At 43.5% G+C, this 14265-nt stretch overlaps 1 protein-coding gene across 1 annotated transcript in view; it reads left to right on the forward strand.

The window, feature by feature from the left end:
- The window catches only part of LOC133027972 (proteasome activator complex subunit 4B-like), a 34830-nt gene that overhangs the window by 17036 nt on the left and 3529 nt on the right, over positions 1-14265 (forward strand). Inside the window, exons 20-44 of the mRNA XM_061095156.1 lie at positions 349-506; positions 1113-1208; positions 1334-1389; positions 1497-1553; positions 2023-2078; positions 2181-2279; positions 2376-2438; positions 2574-2669; positions 2843-2974; positions 3815-4024; positions 4104-4240; positions 4370-4423; positions 4668-4797; positions 5980-6061; positions 6240-6393; positions 6828-6894; positions 6991-7116; positions 7390-7542; positions 7677-7781; positions 8793-8884; positions 9103-9234; positions 9435-9637; positions 11199-11284; positions 11603-11731; positions 13948-14103. Coding sequence (XP_060951139.1) covers positions 349-506; positions 1113-1208; positions 1334-1389; positions 1497-1553; positions 2023-2078; positions 2181-2279; positions 2376-2438; positions 2574-2669; positions 2843-2974; positions 3815-4024; positions 4104-4240; positions 4370-4423; positions 4668-4797; positions 5980-6061; positions 6240-6393; positions 6828-6894; positions 6991-7116; positions 7390-7542; positions 7677-7781; positions 8793-8884; positions 9103-9234; positions 9435-9637; positions 11199-11284; positions 11603-11731; positions 13948-14103 — 2829 coding nt within the window. The remainder of the gene's footprint in view (positions 1-348; positions 507-1112; positions 1209-1333; positions 1390-1496; positions 1554-2022; positions 2079-2180; positions 2280-2375; positions 2439-2573; positions 2670-2842; positions 2975-3814; positions 4025-4103; positions 4241-4369; positions 4424-4667; positions 4798-5979; positions 6062-6239; positions 6394-6827; positions 6895-6990; positions 7117-7389; positions 7543-7676; positions 7782-8792; positions 8885-9102; positions 9235-9434; positions 9638-11198; positions 11285-11602; positions 11732-13947; positions 14104-14265) is intronic.

Genomic DNA, 14265 nt, shown 5'->3' on the forward strand with positions numbered 1-14265 from the left:
CACAGATTGTTTATAAAGACGGACATCCTGACAGCTGAAGCAAGATCATCTTGATCGCCCCCTAATGGCAGGTGGCAGAAGGCAATAGGTCATAAATACTGGTCTCCTCCATGTTAGCAGATAAGACATGGATCAAACTGAAAAGTGACACAACATGTTCATTGGGATATTTTAGGTAGCTGTGTACATGTGTTTCAAATAATCCGACACCAGGAGATGAACAGGCCTGTGGGTTTGAGGGGGATTGATTGTGCTGGTTTGTGTGTGCCAGCCGTTCCAGTGGAAAAACTGGCATATCTCTTTCTCTTTCTACTTTCTGATAAATTCTCTCTCTCTCTTTTTCTCCAGGACTGGGGCAGAGCCGGAGATGTGGCGGCCTTGGGTGTGTGTTGGCACGTGCCGAGCACAGAGGAGGAGAACTTTGTTTTCCAGCTGTTGTCCCGCCTCCTGCACCCGGAGCTGGAGCGAATCAAGGGCCACGTCTCTGGAGATCAGCCAATGAGCAGGTGCGCTTTATTTTCTTTCACCCCCCACCCATTTTCTTTATTAGTTGTAATCAGGGACACACACAAACAGAACAAAGGCAACCCATAGCCTTTCATGAATGAAAAATGACATGTATATGCGTTCCAAAAAAAATTAAACCTGAAGTTTAACATCTGTTTTTAATCCTTAAGCTTCAAAGTCTAATCAGTAACTCAAACAGGAGGAGGTTGAATTTGGAGGCCTTGAAACATTTCTAAAGACTCAAACTAATGCATCACACACATACTTACTCACAGACACGTCTCCATTACTTCAGAGGACATTTAATTGATTTCTCTGGTACATAATCCGACATAACCCATAGTTACTACTGACTTAACCCTAAGCTTTAACCCAACCTTAACCTAAAACTTTATCTAAACTTACCCTTACCTAAACATCAACCTTAACCTAACCTTAAAACTTGTCTTCACCTTAAAATGTCTGGATTAGTATGATGGGAACTTAAATTGTATCTTATAAGGAAGACAAGAGTTATTGCCTCACAACATGAGTAATACCTAGAACACACACGTGTATACACACTCTGCTCTGAAAATCACTGCAATGTGTGGCATGATTCACAGGGAGGAGCTGTTGCAGAGTCTTGCTATTGTGAAGCACTGCCTTCTTGGAGCTGGAAGCATGTTGCCTCCTCTGGATGGACCACACGTCTCTGACCTGTAAGACCTGCAGCTACACACACATACAAAAGAACATATATATATATATGTGTGTGTGTGTGTATAAAGCACATTTCCCTGCAGTCTTGTCACGTTTTGCTCCCTTTATCTTCGCTTCCTACCAGAGTGCCCTCTATGGTGAATCTGGGAGAGATCAAACTGCACATTGGTGTCGACTACAGTAAGAAAACACAATCAATTGGACACATAACACACAAACCAGCAGTTTTAATGCGTGATATATTGGATCATCCTCTATTCTGTGTCTGTGCATGTCCTTCTCTCCAGATGATTCACGTGAGAACTACAGAGAGTCCATCTACCAAACCATGAGACTGCTGCTACGTGAGTGAAGACTGTAGATTGTAATTCACATTCACTAACAAGGAACACGCCCTAACAATGTGTGATTTAAAGGTTTGAAGGGAGATTGAAACATGTGACATGCAAGAGGTATGCACCACATTAATATGAAGGGATGAGGGAGGGAGGGAGGGAGGGAACAGAGGATGAAGATATGCAGGTAGAGATGAGGGAAGGTGGATGAAGGGATGAGAGTAGAAATGAGGAAAAGAAGATGAAGGGGTTTGGGTAGTGATAAGTTAAGGTGTGAATAGATATGGGCTTTTCCGTCGTTCTCTTCTTTTCTATCTCTCCAAGAAAAAGAAAGGATGGGTAGAAGAATCTGAGAAGAGATATTCATGGCTTAACCTGTTGTATGTGAGCTTGACATGTGATTAGAGGTGTGATTGAGGTGTGGCCCTGCTCCCAAACCTAACTTCATTACAATCTATACCCATTTGTCCTCATCCAGATCACATCTTGGAACAGTCGGAGGATGACACAAAGTCCCTGTTTGTCATCATTAAGGTTTCCATTCCATTATTATGCATCTATGAAAATGGTATTAATCCATCCTATGTTTGGCCCAAGTAAGGTCTCACAGCGTCCTTTCTCTCTGTCTGAATGCAGATCATTAACGACCTCATGTTTTTCCGAGGCACCCACAAGAAGGAGTTTGAATCACGCTGGAAAAGCTTCACCCTCGTCAAGAAGTCCATGGAAAACCGGGTGAGCTGGAAAAGTGCACAAATCCGCTGATTTCTTGTCAGTTTCAATGAATCACTCGGGAGGGAGATGTAAGTATGTTGCCTTTTCCTTTTGCAGCTCCTTGGGAAAAAGCAGCACATTAGAGCGCTGCTCATTGACCGGGTGTTACTCCAGCATGAGGTGAACACCACACGCACTCTGCGCAGGGTCACAGATGCAGCTGTGATCACATGCACATAAAGTAAATTCTGTCATTCTTAGTCAGAGCCTGCTGTTTTCGGAATATTTTAAAAATGTCTGTTTCTGGGTAAATAGATGAGGAAGCTGGTGGTGGAGGGCAGTGAATATAAAGTGGTTCATCAGGATCTGCTCTGCGATCTGCTGCTGCTTTCTACCAGCAGTTACAGTCAGGTACCACCGCCAAAACACACATTCATTAATTTGTTCATTTATTTTAATGAGAGAAAATTTCAATCAGAGCATCTGCTGGTTTCCATTTACCTGGTGGCATAAATGTAAATATCTCACATGGTATGGAAATTAATTGGGGATGCATGTATGTATATCTGTGTGTGTCCTTGCAGGTACGAAGCAGGGCCCAGAGTGTGCTGACAGCTGCACTGGGAACCTATAGCTTCTCCTACAGAGACCTAATTCCCAGAATCCTGCGACTGCTCTCACCACAACACACCGCCGGCACGCAACAGCAGTTCACGGTACACACACGCACGCACGCACGCACACACACACACACACACACACACACACACACACACACACACACACACACACACACACACACACACACACGCACACACACACGTGCACGCAAATACAGTTGTTCACGCTGGTCACTGTCCGTGGTGCTGAAAATTTGGAGTTGGCTTATAACTGTGTGCCCTCGCTGCACTGGTTACCTGTGGACCTCGGTATTGATTTTAAAGTTTTACTGCTTGTTTTGAGGTGGACGCAGGCCTGGCCTCATCCTACATCGCTGCCCTTTTGTCTGCTTACATTTCTGCCTGAGGGCTGCAGGCCACTTTCTGTTGCCTTATATATGGTTAGACTGGAGACAGAGGGTGAAATCAGAGAATAAACACCAGTGTCTTTTAAAATGTTCTTTTGTCTAGTTTGATGTTTGAGTTTTAGTTGTTAGATTGTTCTTTTACGAATGACCTATTTTAGAGGTATTCATTTTGGCTTTCGATTACCTGTTCTGTGAAGCACATTGCAAACTCTATTTTAACAATAAAGAATACAATTTATGTTATATGCATTGATGATAAAAAATGCTAACGCTAAATCTTACAGGGTTTCAGACAAAGGGAGGATTTATCAAAAGATCAAATTTTTAGTTTCGATCTAGGAAATTGCCTTAAAATTATTCTATTTTACAGGTGACACCCGAACATTAACGTGTCAGTCCCTTCGGACATATCTAGAAACGCAGGCTGGGAGTTATCCTGCCCTAAATTTAAAAACCAGCATGCAACTCCTGTTTTTCATCCATCATATTAATTAAGTCTTCATACTGTGTGTGTGTGTGTGTTGCTCAGGGCGCTCTGTACTGCCTGCTGGGCTTTCACAGTGGTGTGTGTCTGGCCAGTGTGAGGGACTGGTCCTGTGTCGGGGAGGTGTGGCCCGCTCTGGTCCGCTGTGGCCTGTCGCCCTCTATGACCCTGGAGAAGTCCTCTATCGGTGCACTGCTTGATGAAATCATCGACCGGATCAACCGCCAGCAGGACACTATCGGGATTTATTTCACAGTGAGCAACGTGTCCGATAGCATTTAAAACACTACCCTCATCTCTCTGTTTTTTAAAATGTGTCCACGTCCACTTCTAGGTATCCGAGAAATGTGTAGAGATAGCCAATCAACTTGCACAGTCTGAAAATCCCATGCCTTGCTTAGAGGCACCGTCTGTAGAGGAGCTGAAAGAGGGGCTTCAGCGTCAGCGAATCAGAAACGTGGTGGCTGCTAGGTATGAATGTTAACTGCATCACTGTAGTTGCTATTACTCATTCAGTTTCAATACTCTTAGCTTCTCTCAAGGTTGCATAAGAGCTCTTTTATCCACTGACTGACTTTATTTTCTTTCTCTTTCTCATAGGAAGTACGAGAAGCTGGTCAATGAGCTCTTGGATTGCCTTGAAGACAGTGACCTGTAGGTTTTCTCTCCACCTGTATATACATTAGCACTATATGCAAATGTGTTGTTATTATTATGTCAGGATTTAAATAACAAAGATAACCACATCCAGTAGCTAATACAAAAGCACTTTTCTCCTCCCGTGGCATTCATGCATTGTTATTTGTATCACAGTGAAGGCACTTCTCAGTCATTTTCCTGATGTTGCCTAAAGTGTGTGTGTGTTCGCATGCACGTGCATGTGTGCATGGTGTTTTAGGCCCTGGAAGTTCGAGCACATGGCCACAGACCTGCTATCTCTCCTGCTGAGAGATGATCACCCGCTGCCCCCTGACGCTGTCCTCTTCTTCACACAGAGCCTCATACATGACTCCATCAGCATACGCAAGGTCCGCAGCTGTGTGTGTCAATCTGACGTTGTGTTTATGTGAACAAGAGGTGAACAGTCTAACTGTTTGATATTCCGCTGGGTTGCAAGGACAGAGACGAGCATTACTAAAAGCTTTTTATCTGGTTCATTGCATGGTACAAGCAGTTCATATCAAACCTCAGAGACACAAATGTCACGCTGGATAATCACCAAGACAAGAATATTTAAATTCTGTTTGACAACAGATATAATTGATCATTTGGACTGGAGTTACATGGTTTCAAGGCAGATGGTGTGTCTCAATTTCAAGCCACTTGCAGACGTTTTTGTCCTAAAGGTCCTGGAACAAAAATAACCACTAATTATGCAAATATAGTCAATTTTGTAGCTAGTCAGTGACATATTCAAGGTTCTGTTAACCCTTCGAAAGAAAATGAATCATTGTTTATGTTTATTGTAAAATAACTCGTGGAATTATTTTATAAAAGCTGACATTAATGGGTTATAATACTGAACATACATTTAAATTAAGTATTTATCAGAAGTTATTTTGTTTAAAAAAGATTGAAAGTAAAAAATAACATGAACTATATATAGTGTTTTATAATAGATTTAGGAAGGGGAAATCTTTTGTCCTTTAGGTGCAGGGTTAATCTTTTCTATAACAAACACATTCATGATACATGCATATAATCAATGTGTAGCACTGGTATGGGACCATATTAAGGTTTTAAATAGTTTCTAAAACATAAAATGCATTGCTATGCTAATACTGACAAAGTAATTACAACAATTGTTCCAGATGAGCCTGTGTAAAAGCCAACTAGTAGTAGCTAAAAAACTAAGAGCCGTGGAATCGCAGCAGAAAAACAAGGAGCTGCAATGCCGGAGAATAAAGTCAAACTTACCAGTGCATATCCAAGCCCACTAACGTGATTAGGACAAAGGTACAGAGAGCACTTTTAATGCCTGAAGCATTTTTCGACTGGACTCCGAGCAGCCACTGTGTTTATGTCGGGCTCCAATTAAAGTAAGCAACCTGTAGCTCTGGATCAAATTGTAGCTCAGGGTCAATTTGTGGCCTCGACTCTGAGAGACGATGGCAAACTTCTCTCAGAATATGTGGCTTTGCTCCTGTATACCCTCTCTTTCCTTTCTTTCTCGTTCACTTTCTCTTTCTTTTTTGTTCTTTCTCTCTCAGGTGGCGATCATAGCAATGGCCGGGATCCTGAAACAGCTGAAACGACCAAGAAAGAAAGAGGCAGTGAGGCCGACAGATATCAGTGAGTATGCGCAAACAAAAAGGAAGTTAAAGCAATATACCACGTGCAGACTCATTCTTTGGTATTTTAAACATTGAGTTATAAGTATGACCAGAATATATGTATATATCTTTGCTTTCTATTTAAAGGTGAATAACTTGAAATAAGAACACAATTTATATTTGTATTGTGTTTCTAGGTGGTGTAGAGGATCCCGCGGGTTTGTGTGTAGGGGACCGCGAGGCCAATCGCTGGCTGCAGTACAACAGCAACAACCTACCTCTCAGTCAGGAACAGTGGGACTCTCAGCTGTATGTGGAGAAAACACACTTGGGATACTACTCGTGGCCGAGGTAAAGACAATGACTGAGGGTTGAGCCGGTGGATTTAAAAACTCGAAGGCTGATTAACTGCTTAGTTGGATGGGGCTAAACAGCTGATTGACTTAACTGTCTGCTTGATTTGATACTTATCTTTGTGGCTAACTTCACGTCGGACTTCGGGCAGGATAACTAGCAGGGTGTTGAAGTGACTTCCTGTCACGGCCTGGCCCAGATAAGGTTGACTGAACGACTTACTGCCTGGCCTAGATAGAGGCATTGATGTATAGGTGGAGGGCTGGCTGCCTGTCTTGGCATTCGGATGGTTTGCTGACTAACTGACTTTTTAATCATTCATTTATCCTCGCTGCTTATGTGAAGACAGTATGTGTCTATCCATATTTTTTCCCTGTGCATTGTTATCTATAAATCACAGCAGCCCGTTCTTTGTCTCCCGCTCCTTTCAGAGAAATGATGATCTATGCATCTTCTGAAAAGCCAAAAGATGACCTGCCGTATGAGGAGATGAGTGAGGTGCGTGCTCGTACTGTTGCCGCACACATGAAAGCCCTCACTGGTGCCTCGGTGTTACTACTACTTCATCTGTGTGTGTCTTTGTGTGTCACTCAGGGGGAAAAGATCATCTTTGAATATTTCTCAGACCCAGAGTTTATTGACCAGCTTATAGGGTTTCTGTCTCTGGAGGATCGGAAAGGAAAAGACAGCTTCAACCCTCGACGCTTCTGTCTCTTCAAGGTGCAATTTAAGTTCTCGTCCTCAATCGATCTGGCAAACCTTTTACAGAGAAGTGACACAGCACACTCGCAATCAGCCAAGGCTGAATTGAACTCCGCAGATCTGGAATGTGTGTCATCAGCTGCTGTGATTCATCGTGCTCCGTCAGTCAGCTGACACTTCTCTTGCGTCAAACAAATGGCTGTAATTCATCTTTCTTTGGTTCAGGAAAAAAACAAACGGCCTTGGTTTCTCCACACAGAGCGAAATCTCATGCTCACGTTTGATTGACAGGGGCTGTTTCGTAACTATGGTGACGTGTTCCTGCCGTTACTATGGCCTCACCTCGAGCAGCTCGCCAGCGACCCCCATGAGAGCTTGCAGCGCTGTGTGTGTGAGATTACTGCAGGTCTAATCAGAGGCAGCAAACTCTGGAGTTTCAGCAAGGTACTGGAGACACACACACACACACATGCACACACACAGAAAATACAAACTGCGGTTTTTGATAAGAAAAGTCAATATTAATAAAAACTTTTATTATTGTCTGTGTGTCTGTGTGTGTGTGAACACGTGCGCAGGTGGACGGGCTATGGCAGCTTTTGTGCCCTTTGATCAGAACTGCATTAAACAACATCACAGTGGAAACCTACACAGACTGGGGCACCTGCATCGCCACCGCCTGTGTGAGTATCTGCTCCCATGCGCATTTTACAATTCCACATGCAACATAGCTTCGAGCTCATTGAAGAATCTGGGAATTGATCTGTTTATTTTTCATGTAAAAATCCAGATTAAGAAGATTAAAAATCAATGAGAACAAACACTCAGGGGAAGATAAGATAAAAAAAAACACAATTTGCAGCACAAACACTCTTTGAATTAACTATTTCTTTATTATTCTTTTAGCCATGTAGTGGCATCGCTCCAGGGATGGTAATGTTATCAATTTGTCCACCACTGAAAAATGCCAAACACTAAGGGATTGCCAATGAAATAATCTTCAAGCATTATGGTCCATGCTTTATCCTAATGGCTCTGGCAATTTGTTCAATTTGCGTATGATCTAATACCTAATGACTTTCCCCACCAGCGTCAATCATACTTTGTGTTTAGCGCTCATTAGCACATGTTGGAATGCTAACATGCTAAATTAAGATGAAAACAATGACAAACACTACGCCCACTTAACGTCAGCATGTCAATATTGTCACTGTCGGTATGTTGCCAAGCTGGCATTAGCATCTAGCTGAGCGCAGCACTGCAGCCAACAAGCATGGCCGTAAACTGTTAGTGCCTGTCAGGGGCAGATCCAGGAGCAGATCCAGGAATTATTCTCTGAGAACATGGTGGTAAACACCCAATTGCACAATGGTAAAGAAAGTCAAAATATAACTTATATGATGTGCCCCTTTATCTGGATCGGCACCAAAATTAAATTGGATCTTCCCTGATCCGTACCACATCCTTCAGCCAAGTTTATGGGAATCTGTTCAGTAGTTTTTGTGTGGTAAGGTGATGTAATTCATTCTACCCTATAATAATACATCCACCATTTTGAGCCAGGCATTATTTCTCTGTTTCAGTTGGAAGTAACTGTGCAGGGACTTTGTGCACACAGCTCCTCAGTGTGCAAATGCATGCTGCCAATGTTTCCAAAAGTAAGCATTTATTTTGTTTTGGCCGTCGTCCAATAGGAGGGCCGGGACCCCAGGAAACTCCACTGGCTGTTTGAGCTGCTGATGGAGAGCCCCCTCAGTGGAGAGGGCGGCTCGTTCCGGGACGCCAGGTACACGCGTTGGTGTTTATGTGTCTGTGTCAGCGAGAATGAATAACTGCTGCACATGCACAAGTCTGTGTTTATGTCATCTACAGTATTTCAGAGGTTTCTTATTTCTGGCTGCTGTAGTAACCCGAGCTGACGTATGGCGAGCTGAAGTGCCGCAGTAACACAGACCCCCCCCCTCTCTCCCTCTCTCTCTCTCTCTCCCTGTTTCTCTGTGTCAGTTTGCTGTATGTGCTTCAAGGAGGTCTGGCCCAGCAGCAGTGGAGAGTTGCTGAGCTGCTGCACAGGCTGCTGGCTTACCTGGAGCCCAAACTCACCCAGGTGTACAAGAATGTGAGGGAACGTATCGGCAGGTACCAAAGAACCTCAGGGTTACCTCCTCTGGATTACATAATCACGATGCTCTAATAATCTAGTGTGTACTGTTTGGGCTGTTCAAGCCTCTTTATTTATCTGCGTGTCTTCCTCAACTGCCCCCATCGTGTATATCTTTCTTCCTCGTTCCTTTCCTCTCCTTCTTCACCCCCTTTCTTCCCCTCTTTCCCCTCTCCAGTGTCCTGACCTATATCTTCATGATCGACGTGGCCCTGCCCCACACCCGCTCCACCTCCTCCCCCCACGTGGTGGAGTTTGTCACCCGGGTCCTGGAGCGGCTCAAGCCCATCACGTCGGCGCTGGAGATCCGCAACCACGTCCACGAGGAGAACACCCAGGAGACGGACGAGCGCACCCAGGCTGTCAAGCTGCTTAAGACGGGTCAGAATTTGGACGCGGGCATTTAAAGTGTGCGGAGGGTGAACATGATGTGTAGGGTGTAGGCCAGGGGCGGACGGTGACAGAGGAGGAAAAGAAAGTTATATCAGGACAGCTTGTTCTCCTCGTGAAACCGACAGACACACTGAAGCCAGATGAAACAATTTAAAAGCTGTGATCCCTTATTGATTCCAGCCTTTAATTCTACTTTAAAGGAAGCGAGGCGCGGATCACAGGGAATTGCAAGGGGGTTGGTGGGGGTGCTTTCAGGACTGTCAGTCTTAGTTATGGAAAGGAGTCAAATTCAGTGTTTGGAAAGTGTTTTATACAGTTTTAATACAGGTCACATCGTGCAGAGATTTGTAGCAGATTTGATGACAACAAATTGTTTGCAAGTTAATTCAAGTTTAAAGTTTTTCAGCAACATTTATTTTTTAATATACTCAAATCAAAGGGTCAGTTCATATTAATACTTAATTAAATTACTCCACTCCAGTGGTATGTAGACATGCACATGGTGATTTGTAGGTGGTATTTCATGGTCGGATCTCATAGTATTGGAAGAGTTTGATTTCCAAAGATTTCCAAACATCTCTTTAAAAAGTGGTGGAAGAAATCTCAAATTGTTGATGTATTTGTATGGAACCAAAAGTAGCTGCATGGCTGATTACACCAGGATTTGTCTGATGAAAAATACATGTTTTTGCAATATAATCTGACCCTTTAATATTTAAATATTTGTAAAAGAGCGGATTGCTTTTTTAACAGAATTTTATTAAATCCTGTTGGAGTCAAATATATTGTATAATAGAGGTATGCGCTTAAAACAAAGCTCTGAATTTTTAATTAAAATATGGATAATTAGTTGTTAGTAACCTGCTGGAACTCAAACAAACAAAACTAAATTTAAACAAATTTAATTTGTTCTTAGCTTCACAAAAATAAATAGAGGATTAAATATTTTCCACACGATTTATGTCACTCTCACGGAGGAGGGAGCTTGAAAATGTCTCGGGCCTTAAATTAAATGTATAAAAACTAGAATGGCACATATCTCTGCAGAGGAGAAAATCTGTGAAAACGAAAAAAAAAAAACATCCTATGGCATGAAGAAATTTGTTGTAATAACAACACTGAGCGAGCAGTAGGTGTGGAGAAGTATTTCTCACAACTTCATTGTTTTACTTTTATTCAAACACTATCCTGTGGTGTGATACCTCTTCACCAAGGAGGGGATTTAGATCTCCCTGCTCATATTAACACTTGTGCATTGTTGCTCTTTCAGCTTCTGTTATTACTCTAATCTCCTTGATACAGATAAATATCTGGTTATGAAATTATCCAAATCATTAGATGCTATATCATGATAGATTGTGTTATATTATCAGGGCAGCGCAGAAAGGTCACAGCACCAAGTCTGTTTTTATTACTTGGCAGCAATCCCAAATCTCCCCTGTGTGTGTGTTTGTGTGTGCGTGTATGTGTGTGTGTGTGCGTGTATGTGTGTGTGTGTGTGTGTGTGTGTGTGTGTGTGTGTGTGTGTGTGTGTGTGCGCCATTTGCAGTGTTGAAATGGTTGATGGCGAGCGCAGGGCGAACTTTTACCACTCCTGTTCAGCTGCAACTGAAGCTCCTGCCCCTGCTCTTCAAGGTAACAACACACACACAGTATTAACACGTACACCAACACGCAGTACACACACGCAGTACACACACACATACACACATACACACATACACACACACATACACACATACACACATACACACATACACACATACACACATACACACATACACACATACACACATACACACATACACACAGACACAGGTCCCAGCACAGCATTAATACCCACTCAATCTTACTTGCCCATTAAACTCAATTTCTCTCTTCATTTACTCAAAGTGCGTGGCTGTGTCTTTCCTACCTCTCTCCATCTCTCTCACTGTTTCTCTCTCCCTGCAGATTGCCCCGGTGGAGATTGATGAGAGCTATGATGAGATGAAGCAGGATGCGCGCACGTGTCTCTCTCTCATGTCCCAGGGCCTGCTGTATCCCGAGCACATCCCTCTGGTTCTGGCAGCTCTGGAAGAGGTTATACACACACACACACACACACACACACACACACACACACACACACACACACACACACACTCTCTCTCTCTGGCCCACCTGCCTGCTGTCAGTGTTCAGAGCCTAATGGTGCCCGAGGTGTTGTTCGCCTAAAAACAACCTGTGCTATTTTAATTCGCTTACTTTGCGATGCTTACAGTATATTTCTGCTGCATGTGAGCGGGAACCCTGTGGAGAAATTTCCATTCTCTCCGACGCTGTCAGAATATCTCCCCATCGCGGCTCCGGCTCCGCATTAGATGGCAGCCGGGATTAGAAAGCATTGCCATGTTTACCATTAAAAATAATAGCTTGACATTAGAGGAGATGCTTTATTTCTTCCTATGAGCTAAATCCTCCATTTCCTCCAGTTGAGTGTTCGCACATGAAAAGTTGCCTTTATGTTGTCATTTAACTCACAGCAAGAAATAAAGCATGCGTTGTTTACCCTTTTTATCTTGTAGGAGGAAGATACCGTGTGTTGCTAGGAATAGGTTGACATTATGGGAAAGATGCTGGCACTGTTTCCTTGCTGTGAGGTTAAATAGAAATATCGACACAGCTCCCATCTGCATGCTGGATGTGAAGCCACTGCTGAGCCACAGAAACTACAGCTTAGCATGTAGACTGGAACCAGAGGGAAACCGCTTGCCCTTTTTACCAGATTGAGTTAATGCATGTTCTACTAATGCTTCTGTCGCCCCCAGTAACTTTCTGACGACTGTTCGTTTAGTCGGCACTGGGCCAAATGATTTTTCGCGAGAAGCCATCAATCCGCCTCATTAATGTATGCACCGAGCTGCCAGATTAATTTGATGCTTCTGAGAAATCCCGTCTTCTGTGAAGTCACTGCCATCTGTGTGATGGAGCACTTGGGATCTCCGTGCAGCTCGGCTAATGCGGCGCTTCGCTCGTTTCTCTTTTACGTTTGAGACCATTTGCAACGCACTTAATTAATATCCGTCTACACCTGTGCATGTTCCCCAGACTGTGCACGGTGACGGATCAGGGATGAAGTCGGTGATGAGGTCTGAATCTACATAGCCCCTTCCATCACTGCAGTCTCTTGTCTATTAAATATGCAGCAGCATGCCCCCTAGAGGCATGGCTCCGTAGATGGCACTGTCGGTCAAGTTGTTCCAGACTGAAATATCACAACAGCTAGTGAGAGGTTGTGCAGACACTCGTGGTCCATAAAGGACAAAGCTTATGACTTGGATTATCCCAGACTTTTCCTGTAGCGCCACCAGTTGATGGATGTGTCTGCTGTGACGCAGGTGGTCATGATGAATTGTATCTGTGGTGATCCCCGGCTCTTTCATCTAGAGCCGACATCAGGTCAAAGTTTGTCCAAATGCTTTGTTTTGAAGACCAGATATCTGCTAAACAAATGACAATTCAATTAGTTTCAACCATTTAGCACCAATTACTAAATGAATATCGTAAATGAACTATGGTAGAGAACGATGTAAACGTATCTCAGATCAGAATGTTAGCCATTGTCAGCATATAATATCAGCATCTTTACATTAGCATTACATCTCTACATGCTACAGAGCAGGTAGGTGAGGACACTTTCAGGATTTCAGCATTATGATGGGTGACGATAATACTGGCAGACAAGGATTAATTTATTCAAAACTTGATATGGCACTCAGAAGAGTGCATACCTCCGCCAAGACCCAACAGTCCCCTCATGAAACCACATTCAAATTCACTAGATCCAGATTTTTATTTGGATCTGCAACATATTCAACATACTCATCAAGATCATTCCCCTATGAAAATGAAAATGTAGAGAAACGATAAAGAAGAGTTAAACAAAAGCGGATCCGTACCCTCGATCGGAATCTGCACCACAAATTGAACGGGTTCTTTCTTGACCAATAATGAATCCGTCTACAGAGTTTATTTAAAACAAGTCCAGTCGTTTTTTTGCGTAATGCTGCTATGAAACAAACAAACGCACATAAAAACATACTCGCAAAGGTAATTTATCTTCTTCTGACAAGGTAATAGCTTGTTCACACAATGTTTGAAGCCTGTGTATACAACATAACACCATATGTCCACTATAGATTATTGTGTTTGTGCAGGATACATAAAAACATCTTTTGGGCCTTGGGGGGATTCTGGGCAGACCTGAACCCGTCTCTGTCCGTCTCTTGATCTCGCTCCCTCTCTTCTCTCTGCAGATGGCCGGCAGCAGGTCGTGGCACGCTCGCTTCTCCGTGCTGACCTACCTCCAGATCATGGTTTTCTACAACTTGTTCACTCTGCTCAGCGCGCCGGCCGAGGTGCTCCGCATCCAGAAGCTGGTGATGCAGCTGTTGCTCGACGAGCAGCTCGAGGTAGAGAACACGCACGAGAGGCAGCAAAAACATCCCCCCCCCCCACTCCCCCTCCCCCTCCGTGAGGTGTAATTGTCACCAGGATTATAAATGGCCACTTATTGTCTTCCAGCCTCTCCTCACTAAATCTTAATCTTTCTCCTGGATTCAGTGTTATTGCAG

This window comes from Limanda limanda, chromosome 21 (genome assembly GCF_963576545.1).
Source record: "Limanda limanda chromosome 21, fLimLim1.1, whole genome shotgun sequence".
In the NCBI taxonomy this organism is placed as follows: Eukaryota; Metazoa; Chordata; class Actinopteri; order Pleuronectiformes; family Pleuronectidae; genus Limanda; species Limanda limanda.